This window comes from Barbus barbus (genome assembly GCF_936440315.1).
Source record: "Barbus barbus genome assembly, chromosome: 47".
Classification (NCBI taxonomy): Eukaryota; Metazoa; Chordata; class Actinopteri; order Cypriniformes; family Cyprinidae; genus Barbus; species Barbus barbus.
The window spans coordinates 20,931,798-20,943,708 of NC_136725.1; the positions used below are offsets into that span (position 1 = coordinate 20,931,798).

The following is an 11,911-nucleotide window of genomic DNA, read 5'->3' on the forward strand; positions in this document are numbered from 1 at the left end:
GGGAAATGATATAGGCGAAAGCTCAGACTTTGTCTTTTAATAGCTGTCATAAACTAATTAAATTTAATGTAATACAGAGTTTATACACCAATCAGATTAAATACCTTTAAAAGTACATGCTCTGAGCTTTGTCCTAGATGTGAAGTGGACAGAGGGACTCTCTTACATGCTGTGGTCTTGCCCTGATCTAGAGGACTACTGGAAAGGGCTCTTGGAGATCATTGCTATAGTTGTTGGTACTAATGTACCCAGGGAACCCAGACTTATCTTACTTGGGGACACTTCACTACTTGAAGAACAAAAGGGGGTTAATCTGAAGTTTGTAAGAATAGCTCTTCTAGCAGCCATAAAATGTATAATGTTGAGGTGGAAGGATTTGGAAACTCCTTTGACTTCTGTGCGGATTAAGGAAATATCATCTTATGTGCCTCTTGAAAAAATAACATTTCGCTTGAAGAAACATCAATATCTGTTTGTAAAACACAGGGGCAGCTTCCTCTCTTATTTGGGTATAACAACAGGAAAGAATACAGTGGGGAAAAATTTATTTGATCCCCTGCCAATTTTGTACGTTTGCCCACTGACAAAGAAATGATCAGTCTATAATTTTAATGGTAGGTTTATTTGAACAGTGAGAGACAGAATAACAACAAAAAAATCCAGAAAAATTTATTTGCATTTTAATGAGTGAAATAAGCATTTGACCCCTTCGCAAAACATGACTTAGTACTTGGTGGCAAAACCCTTGTTGGCAATCACAGAGGTCAGATGTTTCTTGTAGTTGGCCACCAGGTTTGCACACATCTCAGGAGGGATTTTGTCCCACTCCTCTTTGCAGATCCTCTCCAAGTCATTAAGGTACTTATTAAGGTAAGTCATCTTGCACTTATTTGAACAATGACTGAGACTTGGTGTTACGAGCACTTCCTCTGTCTGATTGCCTCTTCAAGATGAATCGCTTTTTGTATTCCCCAATTGTAAATCGCTTTGGATAAAAGCGTCTGCCAAATGACTAAATGTAAATGTAAGGTTTCGAGGCTGACGTTTGGCAACTCGAGCCTTCAGCTCCCTCCACAGATTTTCTATGGGATTAATGTCTGGAGACTGGCTAGACCACTCCAGGACCTTAATGTGCTTCTTCTTCAGCCACTCCTTTGTTGCCTTGGCCGTGTGTTTTGGGTCATTGTCATGCTGGAATACCCATCCACGACTCATTTTCAATGCCCTGGCCCTGACGGTACATGGCCCTGTCCATCGTCCCTTTGATGCGGTGCAGTTGTCCTGTCCCCTTAGCAGAAAAACACCCCCAAAGCATAATGTTTCCACCTCCATGTTTGACGGTGAGGATGGTGTTCTTGGGGTCATAGGCAGCATTCCTCCTCCTCCAAACATAGCGAGTTGAGTTGATGCCAAAGAGCTGGATTTTGGTTTCATCTGACCACAACACTTTCACCCAGTTCTCCTCTGAATCATTGGCAGACTTCAGACGGGCTGTACATGTGCTTTCTTGAGCAGGGGTATTTAGGGTTATGGGGGAAGATGCATTTTGTACTGTATATTTTATTGTAAAAACTGACTGTTCAAACCATTTTAAAATGTGGAGTTTTAGTTAGTATAACTATGCAGTTTTTGTGGAATTTTTTTGCTAATTTTGTGGCCATTTTTGCACGAAAGCTTTATTAATTTCCAACCCTGGCATGAAATAATAAAGAAATATTTCGATCTTTACAAATAACCATAGTGTAAGACGTTACTACTATCATGAGAATATTTTTACTAATGATTTTCCAAATAAATAACAGTGTAAAACATACAGAGAAATTTCTTAAGCTTTTTCTTTTAATAACAATTTTCTAAACCAACAACACATGGCCTTAGAGATATTTGTAGACTACTTTTTCTTCTACTGTCTGCATCTCGATTTTAACTGGGCATTTGTAGAAATGGGAGAGCAGTTCCTCTGTGTAACCGATGAGAAAGTAGAATTTCGATGGTAAGAGTTTCTGTATCATCACAGCACAGATGACCAGGAGGTTTCCTCTGCGTTTGATCACCACCTCATCCGCTAAACAGCCGTGAAACGTGCCGTACATGAAGCGTCTGATGAAGACGTCCTCCACAACACGCTCCGCCGCTCCATCTTCACCCTGAAGATTACCTGCGGGATGTAGAAAAGAGTCTTATTTATGATACTACAGCTAAACGAGCCAACAAGGTCTTTATTACCATCCCACATAGCTTCAGTAATGCTGGGAATCCAGCATTACTGGTTAAAGAGTGGGGATGTGACTTACTGGTGTGTTGTGAGAGCCAGCCCTTTCTGTGGCCGATGTGATGAGGATGATACGCCTGCTCATACGTCACAGACTTGTCTCCTTTACCCACTCGAATACGAGCTGCACGGTTCTGTTCGAGAGAAGACAGATCCTCTGGGTTAAAAATACTGATTCTAGTCTCTGTCCTTCCCTCGTTTAATATTCAGTGTGTCCAGGCTTTGATTTTGTCTACTACTATGACATTTTTAAACGACTGTTAATGGTCCAATGTGGAATAAAACTTGACAGCTACTTTATAAATACTAAATCACAAATAAAATTTCTCGTAAACTCTTCAAACACATACATTTTACTGTTGCAATCTTATAGATTTCACTAATATCAATGTAGATATTTATTGTACATTTTGTGCTTTATATGTAGAAATGTTCTTTCACTTATTCTGGAGTTTTAAAATTGTTTTATGCATTTTTTCGCTTATGACATGCCTTATAAGGAAAATTATTGAATTAGTCTGCTACTTCTATTTGCTAATTTTAGTATATATAAATGTAAATATGGGACAAATAAGGCTTTGTTTAATTTTAAAGGCAGAAGTTCAATAGTACAAAAATAGTAAGTAAATAAATAATTAAATATGTTAATATTTTCGTACTTTTTAAAATTGTTTAACCATATGTTTCCCACTTAACTATATTTAGAACAAAATAGAAGATATTAAATGTGCTTAGATACACAAACTGACTGAAACACTGGAGTTTGATCACATACCTTCAAACAAGCTGCAGTACAGTGAATGTTCCTGAAACATGCCGCAGAATTGAACTGGCTGGTCACAATCTACGAAAACACAATATTTGAGAAATTATATTTAATACTTATTCAGTCGAAATCGTGCTTTCCTTCCCACACTACATTCAGTGCCAGTATCTAACAGTTATATATCTATCAGACCGCCTCTACGTCAGTTATATAAGATATGGAAGATGCTCCTAACGTGTTATTAGTTAGAATATCAAAAAAGTCTAATTAAATCTTACCGAGAACAATTTTGTCTGTCTGCCCAAGGACGCCGCCATGTTTTTTCTTGCACTCAAGAGCGCATTACTGCCACCTGCCGCACTGGAATTACATTTTATGCCGTGTAATATGTGTCAAATATTTTCATATAAATTATTATAATATAAATAATATAATATAAATGTAACTGTGTATATGTAATCAACGTAATAAACTAAAAAAATGTTCAAGTGATGTATTTTTGTCCAGACTTTTATTTTGTACTGAGTGAACAGGAAGTGCCGTAGCAGCTGCTCAGTCTCGAAAGATCTGTTGTTGTTGCAGTGCTGTTGCCCGAGTTTTCTGTTGCTTTGCGTTTGTTTTCCATCAATAAGTATCTAAATTAAACAGCTTTCGGTCAGATTTGACCCCGCTGAGCTGCTCAGCCATGTCTTCTCCAGTGGAAATGACTGAGCTGTACGATAACGCGCTGTTAGGGATCCTGCAGCACGTTGGAAACGTTCAGAATTTTCTGCAGGTTTATTTTGGGTTCCTCTACAGAAAGACGGACTTCTACCGCCTCCTCAGCGGCCCGCAGGACCGCATGGGCTTCCCACCCGGAGTAGCTGAAAACATGGTGTTCAAGGTACTGACTGACTTTTGTTTTGATCCATAAACTGACCGGATAATGTAGAAATAAATATAAATGTGTCAGTACCATGATGGCATCAGCTGAGAATACCATGGTACTGAATGATTATTATTATTATTATTAGGGTTGTCAGTTTAACCCGTTAACTTAATTAGTTATGAAAAATAACATTTTAACGCAGTTAATAACTCACTGGACCCGCCCCCGAACCTTACATTTCATACAGTTGACAAATATGATGCATTAAATATGATCCATAAATGCAGTTATGCCCTAAAATTCTGGATATTGGGCCAAATAATGCCCCTTTTTGAGTTTTTGTCTCATATTTATATCCCTGATAGCACACGTACATCTTGGAGACATCTATTTGACGTCTGCATTTACATCTGCAAGACATATTTTTTAGGGTGTTTGCTCATCTGCAAGACGTCTATAGGACGTTTCCTTTTAGATGTCAAATAGATGTCTATTAGATGTCTTTAAGATGTTTATGATTTAGACTGTATGTAAAACTGACATCTGAAAGACGTTTGTAGACAGCAGATGCTTTCCAGATCAAGAGATCTTTAACAGATATCTTGCAGACGTATGTGTGCTATCTGGGGCTGCATCCGAAAACTGAAAAATGCTGCCTGCAAAGTCATTGCCTCATAAGGCAGCAAGTCAGCTGCCCAAGATTTCAGATGCAGCCTTAAAGAGAGCCACTTACTTCATTCCTGGATGAACCATCACTTTAAACCATTGAATGAATGAATGAATGACTCAAAGGCCGTTTTAGTTTCTTCTGTAGAGCATCACAAAAACATTAAATGGATAGTTCACCAAAATAAAAGGATTCTGTCATCATTTACTCACCCTCATGTCGTTTCAAACATGAATGACTTGCTTTCATAAAATAAGGTATTTTGAAGAGTGATGGCAGCAAAGCTGTTTTGATTACTAGTGAAAACATTACTGAGATCTTCTGTAGTTTATGTTAGGCCATTGTAGTCTAAACGTTTAGGTGTAATAAATTTTATGTTGAAACAAACAAAATATTTCTTTATAAAGCTACTAATTGTAATGTCTACTTGATACTTTATCATTTAACACAATACTAGCTTTAATAATCTTTTGTGGGTATTTTCACAGCCAAATTTAGTTTGTAATCAATTGGATTAATTAATCACTGCACCATGTAATTAATTAGTTTAAACACTTACAATCGACTTAATCGAATACTTAATCGACTTACAGCCCTAATTATTATATTCATGTACTATGATATTTCCATATTTCAAATAGTACCACGGTACTTCTGTCTTGGTACTAGTTCAAAAACGTGGTATTGGCTAGTTTTGCTTTTAATGTGTGTCACCTAACAATGTCAGTGTTTTAGACAGTTGTAAAATGTATTAATAATATTATTAAAATAATTCAATTAATCAAAATGAATAATAATCAATTAAATAAAACTAAAAAGAAATTAAATTGTAATATTTACAGCGTGCAACTGTTAGTATAACATTGTCTTTAATTTAATTATTCAAAATAAATCATTTATTAAGTTATAATTTTATATATGATTTTATTATTTTAAATAAGTAATATTTTTAATTATATACCATTTCGTTATTGCGGTGACAGTGTCTTATTAATTATTAAAAAAATTATTTCATGAATTAAAATAAAAATATTTTATTAAAACATTTAAATTGTGAATGTATTTTATTTATATTATGCCACTTTATAATTGCTGTAAGGGTCTTTAAAATAATTTAATTTATTAAATTAAACATTAATTTATTAAATTAAAATGGATTATAATTTATAATAATTAAGTTGTTTATATATTATAATTTTTAAATGTATAATATATTAATTTATATTATTATATATATTATTTTATTATGCCAATTTGTAGTTATTAACACATAATAACATATTAACACAGCATTAACACATGTTAGACTGCACCCCATAAGAGTCTATTGAATTTGCTGTAAGTGTATTTTCTGTCATTTCTTTCCATCAGACGTTTAAGTTATTTGAGAATATCGCGGAGCAGGACAGAGAGAGGGCAGCGAGGCTGGCAGAGGGTAATAAAGCCGCTCCTCCTGCAGTACAGGAGCTGGAGGTTCAATCAGAACAGGAGGCTGAAGCGCCTGTGAAGGAGAAGAGGAGCACAGAAGAGCCCACACCTGTCCCAGCACCATCAGCACAGAGCACAGAGACACACGGAGAGACTCGGAGCAGCACCGCTGAGCCATCAGGAGACGCACAGACGGCAGGAGCCGCAGCGCCATCAGACTCCAATTCTAACACAGCCAAAGTGTATGCTAGACTTTTAAATCATTTGCTCAAAAATATGAATACTAAAAGACACTACTGTTCAAAACTTTAGGGTCAGTGAGTTTTTTTTATTTTACATTTTTTTAAGAAACTAGTACTTTACACATTAAATTAAACAAGAGTGACATTAAAGACATTTATAATATTTCAAAGATCTCTTTCAAGTAGATGCTGTTTTTTAAACTTTCTCTTTATCAAAGAATCCTGAAAATGTACAGTTTCCACAAAAATATTAAACAGCACAACTGTATTGATTAAAAAAAATGTCATATCAGAATGATTTCTGAAGGATCATGTGACACTGAAAACTGGAGTAATGATGCTGAAAATTCAGCTTTGCTTCACACGAATAAATTACATTTTAAAATGTATTTAAATAGAAAACAGTTATTTTAAATTGTTATAATTTTTCACAATATTTCTATTTTTATTGCATTTTTAATTAAATAAATGCAGCCTTAGTGGGCACGAGAGACTCAAAAACATAAAAAAATCTTACTGCATTGTTTTGACCTATTAAGCTCTATTTCACATTTCCAGTGGACAAGAACGTTTTCAGTCGAATGCAGACAGTTACAACGGGGCCGTTAGAGAGAAGTACACCTGGTCGCAGGATTACACTGATGTGGAAGTTCGAGTGCATGTTCAGCCTAACATCGTTAAAGGCCGACAGGTGTGTGTAACCTGCTGCCACCTGATTTTATCAGTGTTACTTTCTCACAGTCTGGCAGAATCCTCATTTCCATCTTTTTTATCTTGCTGTCTTTTATTACCACGAAGCTAGTTTGATAAGCGTCTGCTTTCTGTTCCATCTTTGCACGCAGGTGTCTGTGGATCTGCAGCCGGGGAGGATCCGCGTGGCCATGAACGAGGGAGGATCACAGAGAGTCCTGATGGAGGGCGAATTCACACACAAAATTAACACTGAAAGTTCCCTTTGGAGCCTGGAGCCCGGCCAATGCGTTCTGGTACACATTATTTTTGGATGGTTTATCTGAAATGGTGATAGACTGATGCATCAGCCAATTTTTTGCCATTTTGAGACTGTATACATTTCATTGTCAGTTTCAGAAATCACTGTCAGTTGATAACAAGTACATTGCTTAAATTTTTTATTTTTATTTTAAAGGCAAGGTAAGCAATTTCTGGATGCCAATGTTGATATTTGAAATCACCAAAACAAACACGCCCCTATCCCAAAAGGGTCTCACCCCTATTTTGATAGATCCGCCCCCAGACATAAGTAGCCTATGCAACCCAGGCAATGATTAGGTCTGTGAAACATAAGCCGCTTTTCCACCGAAATTACCTGGAACAATATGTCCCAGGAACTTTTTTTCCCCCAGACCTGTTGCTGTCTGCATTTCCATCGCGGTCTAAACTACCGAGAAGATTAGGCAAATAGTCTGGTGACTTAACATTAGGTCTGCGAGTGTTTCTCAATACCAAGTACACAAATTTTGGACTTCCTCCAATCTTCCTTACTGTATTTACAGACGAAATATATCAAACACCACTGCCTCTTTTTGTTTTCATTTAAACGTATTAATAGCCGCAGAAATGTTGTTCAGGGAACGTATATACATTACAATGAAACAAATTATTATATAAAACATTTTTTAATTTTAACATATATAATAGAACAATTGAATAAAGACCAAAGATTTACCTGTTAGATTTACACACAATTAATTATATCTTATGTTTAACCACTACAGAGACATCAGAGCCAGCGGCAAATGTCAGAAGGACTAGCCGAGGTTATGCTCCTCTCAGTGGGATACATGAGCACTGAGTGCCCGGTGATCGCCTGGAGCTCACGTCTCCGAAATCGGTGTAGCACATTTTCAAATAGGCGCTGTTTTTATAAATAAACCGCAGATTTGAGTTTTAAACAACTACATTCTCACCTGAAATACATGTGTCCAGTGTAGGCAGACTTTAGCTGTTGCGGTGTGGTGCGTCCGGTGTAGACACGGTGTTACTCGCCTGTCGGGAAGAAACAAAGCAACCTCGGCGTCCGATCTCAGGCCTTCCGCTCCTTGAGTTCTCTCCAGCGCTGGAAAGCTGATCCGATATTTACACGGGTCCTATTTATTGCCTTATCGTTCTGCAGATGTTTTCCTCTTTTGTTTTTTATCCGCCATCTCTATCTTTCTGTCACTCGGCTTGGCTGTTCACTGAACGCTCTCTTTCCTCCATATCATGAGTAGACACGCCCCTTACTGCTGATTGGCTACAAGTTTGTTTTGGTACTCAACCCCGACTCAGTTTTCTAAAACATTTTTGAAAAATCGCTTACCCTGCCTTTAAATGCAATTTTGTGTTAAGTGTTTAGTATTATTTATATACTATTATAGTTTTGAATTCATATTTTCTATTTAATATTATTTAAATAGTTTTTATTTATTTTAATTCCAGTTAGTAATTTTAATGCTGCAACTAAACAAAAATAAACGAGTAAACAAAAATTACTGGAAATAAGGTGAAGTTTTTCTTCTAATATTTATATTTTATTTTATTTCTGCTTTTTCAATAAAAAAAATGACTTTGGTTTTAGTTACAGGTGCAAAGTCAAAATATGAAGTCTTGTTTTCTGAGAAATTGAACTAAATGAAGTGAGTTGAAACAAGAACAAACATCTGTCATTGTGTATAATTATTTTCTTAGTTTTATTTTTCTTACCCCACTTGCAAACAATTGTTTTAATCATAAACTTGCTTTCTAATCAATTTCTCAGAAAACAATACTTTTCATCTCATAATTTTGCATCTCAAGGAAATGTATATTGATTTATTAATCTTTAGACATTTGCACTGGAAGGCAAGAAATGACTTTGGAGTGGAGGTGGAGTAAAAGTTATTTCCATGCTTTTTACTGAGTCTTAAAATATTTTAAAACATCTTAAATTTGCCCTCATAAAACCTGCAGAAACCTTGTAGTTCCCAATAAGAGCCCTGTTTTGTGTACGTTTCATTTGCTATCATTAAATTGTATTCTATATACACTGTATTATATCTCTAGATATTCTATGGAATTTAAATTATTATTATATGAATTATTTGAGGCAATGTAAGCTGGAGACAGATCTGATGGATTTGGTTAGTAGCTGTAGATAGTCGTGATGATCATTTGGACTTTTCCTCCAGCTGTCCCTCAGTAAAACCGGGGAGGTTTGGTGGAGCGCCGTGTTGAAGGGTGAGGCCGAGATCGATGTGAACCAGATCAACCGGGAACGCTCTATGGCAACTGTAGATGAAGAGGAGCATGCTGTACTGGACCGCCTGTCGTTCGATTACCAACAAAAACTCCAGGGGAAACCACAGAGCCATGAGATTGTGAGCATGCAATTGAAATTATTTTCTATATTGCTTCATAACTGCTCTGGAACATAAAAAAGTTCAGTCCAAGGACAATTAGAATAATATACCCAGAAACTGCTGAAAATGTGCTCACCCTCAGGCCAGCCAAGATGTAGTTTGGTTCTTCATCAGAACAGATTTGGAGAAATTTAGCATTACATCACTTGTTGTTGGATCCTCTGCAGTGAATGGGTGCCGTCAGAATGAGTCCAAACAGCTGATAAAAACATCACAGTAAACCACAAGTAACCCATTCCAGCAATTAATGTCTTGTGAAGCAAAAAGCTGCAGTTTTGTTTGAAATAAATCCATCAAGATGTTTTTAATTTCGTACTGTTGCATCTAAAATATGAATCCTCTATCCATAATATTGCTTTCTCCAGTGAAAAAAATCTAATCAGAGAGAAATATGCACAGATCAAGCACTCTTTTCAAGCAAAAACAGTTCAAATATGTTGGTAGATTTTGATGTGAGAGGACAACAGTTTTCACTGGAGGAAGTATTAATATGAATATGGACTGGTATTTTATCCAGAAGCAATGGTTTAAAGTTAAAACCATCTTGATAGATTTGTTTCTTACAAACATGCAGCCTTTTGCTTCACAAAACATTAACTGATGGACTGGAGTGGTGTGGGTTACTGTGATGTTTTTATCAGCTGTTTGGACTCTCATTCTGACGGCACCCATTCACTGCAGAGCATCCAACAACAAGTGATGTAATGCTAAATTTCTCCAAATCTGTTCAGATGAAGAATCCAACTCATCTACATCCTTGATGGCCTAAGGATGAGCACATTTTCAGCATATTTTCATTTTTGAGTGAACTGTTCCTTTAAGAGCTTTGGCACTTGTTTGCATGCAAAACTATCTGGATATATTGCATTGAAAGATGTTTTACTTTGTATTTCAGAAAGTCCATGAGATGCTGAAGAAGGGCTGGAATGCTGAAGGATCTCCATTTAAAGGCCAAGACTTTGACCCCTCCCTGTTCAACATCCCACCAGGTGCTGTCCAGTTTTGAGGTCACATGACAGTGCCAGATGTAAAGTCAGCACTTGCTGTAACACACACACACACACACTGAAGTACAGTGACGGTGCCGGTTTCTTGCAGTGCTATAAAATGAACATCAACAGTGTCTGCGCTGCACATCTCATGCCAATATAACTGATTCACCGGCACTGATAATTGTCTCATATTTAGTTACTGTTGGCATGGAAAATGGGCCGTTGATCATTTATAATTTTTTTGTATTTTATTAAATCAGTTGATTGAGGTTTTCTTTGGCCACGTGTGTCTGTGATCTTACATTTGCCCAGTTATTTGGGCTTATTGATTGTTAGTTTTCATACTATTTCAGTGATCTACAATAGCGACAGTGAACCAGAGTTTCATCAGATATGCTAAAGGTTTGCGCTGTTTCTTTAAGCAGATTGCTGCAGTTCACACAAGAAAGAAATTCTTTCCTTCACTGGTTTCCATCATTTGCATCAGACTTTTGTGCCTGAATCTAATAAAACATTTTGCAAACATTAAATTTGTCTTATTGTTTGATTGTTGTCACACTGCATTAGATAACTGAGTATTGGCACAAACACATTTTTCAAGCTAAAAATTTCATTAAAATAAGTTATTAAAATGATAAAACTCCAAAATGTTGGTGGACTCTACTCTTTAGTTCACTCCACACATTTCCTGTAGGGTTCAGAGGACTGGGACGGCCATGGCAGAACTTTAATTTTGTGCTCATTGACCCATTTTTGTGTTGATTTTGATGTTTGTTTTGGAAGATCCAGCCATGGCCCATTATAAGATTCCTAGCACAGGCAGTCAGGTTTTGAGATTTTTTTTTTTTTCATGTGCTGGTATATTGGTATTTGCTAGAATCTATGATGCCATGTATATCTGAGCAAGATGTTCAGGACCTCTGGCTGAAAAAAATAGGCCCACAACATTATATTTAACCGTGGGCATGGGGTACTTTTTATCCCTGTGTGCACTCAACCTAACTCTTGTGTGCCAAAAAGCTATTTTTAGCTTCACTTGACCACAGAACCCGGTCCCTTTTGATGTACTAGTAGTATCTGGCAACTGAATATGCTGGAGTTTGGTTTTGGATGAGAGCAGAGGATTTTTCTGGAAATTCCCAAATGACTTGTGGTGATGTAGGTGCTGTTTGATATTTTTTTAGGCTTTCTGACCACAAGACTGAACTAATTTCTACAATTCTTTAGCTGTGAACCTTGGAGAGTCACCTCCTCCTTGTCTTGCATTACGACAATATA

The 11,911-nt window shown here is 36.6% G+C and overlaps 2 protein-coding genes across 2 annotated transcripts; one reads left to right on the plus strand and one right to left on the minus strand.

Moving 5' to 3' along the window:
• Positions 1-1,821: 1,821 nt before the first annotated feature.
• Positions 1,822-3,576, minus strand: LOC306865573 (small ribosomal subunit protein uS3m-like). The gene is made up of 4 exons (XM_079410270.1): positions 3,317-3,576; positions 3,048-3,116; positions 2,295-2,406; positions 1,822-2,158 (listed from the first exon to the last, which is right to left on the minus strand). Exons 1-4 carry the CDS (start codon positions 3,353-3,355, stop codon positions 1,875-1,877), a joined length of 504 nt encoding a protein of 167 aa, XP_079266396.1. The 5' UTR covers positions 3,356-3,576; the 3' UTR covers positions 1,822-1,874.
• LOC306865572 (nudC domain-containing protein 3-like) lies at positions 3,557-11,160 on the plus strand. Its single transcript, XM_079410269.1, has 6 exons — positions 3,557-3,921; positions 5,945-6,243; positions 6,802-6,934; positions 7,086-7,229; positions 9,411-9,599; positions 10,537-11,160. The coding sequence occupies exons 1-6, from the start codon at positions 3,724-3,726 to the stop codon at positions 10,645-10,647; spliced, it is 1,074 nt and encodes a 357-aa protein (XP_079266395.1). The 5' UTR covers positions 3,557-3,723; the 3' UTR covers positions 10,648-11,160.
• The last annotated feature ends 751 nt before the right edge of the window (positions 11,161-11,911 follow it).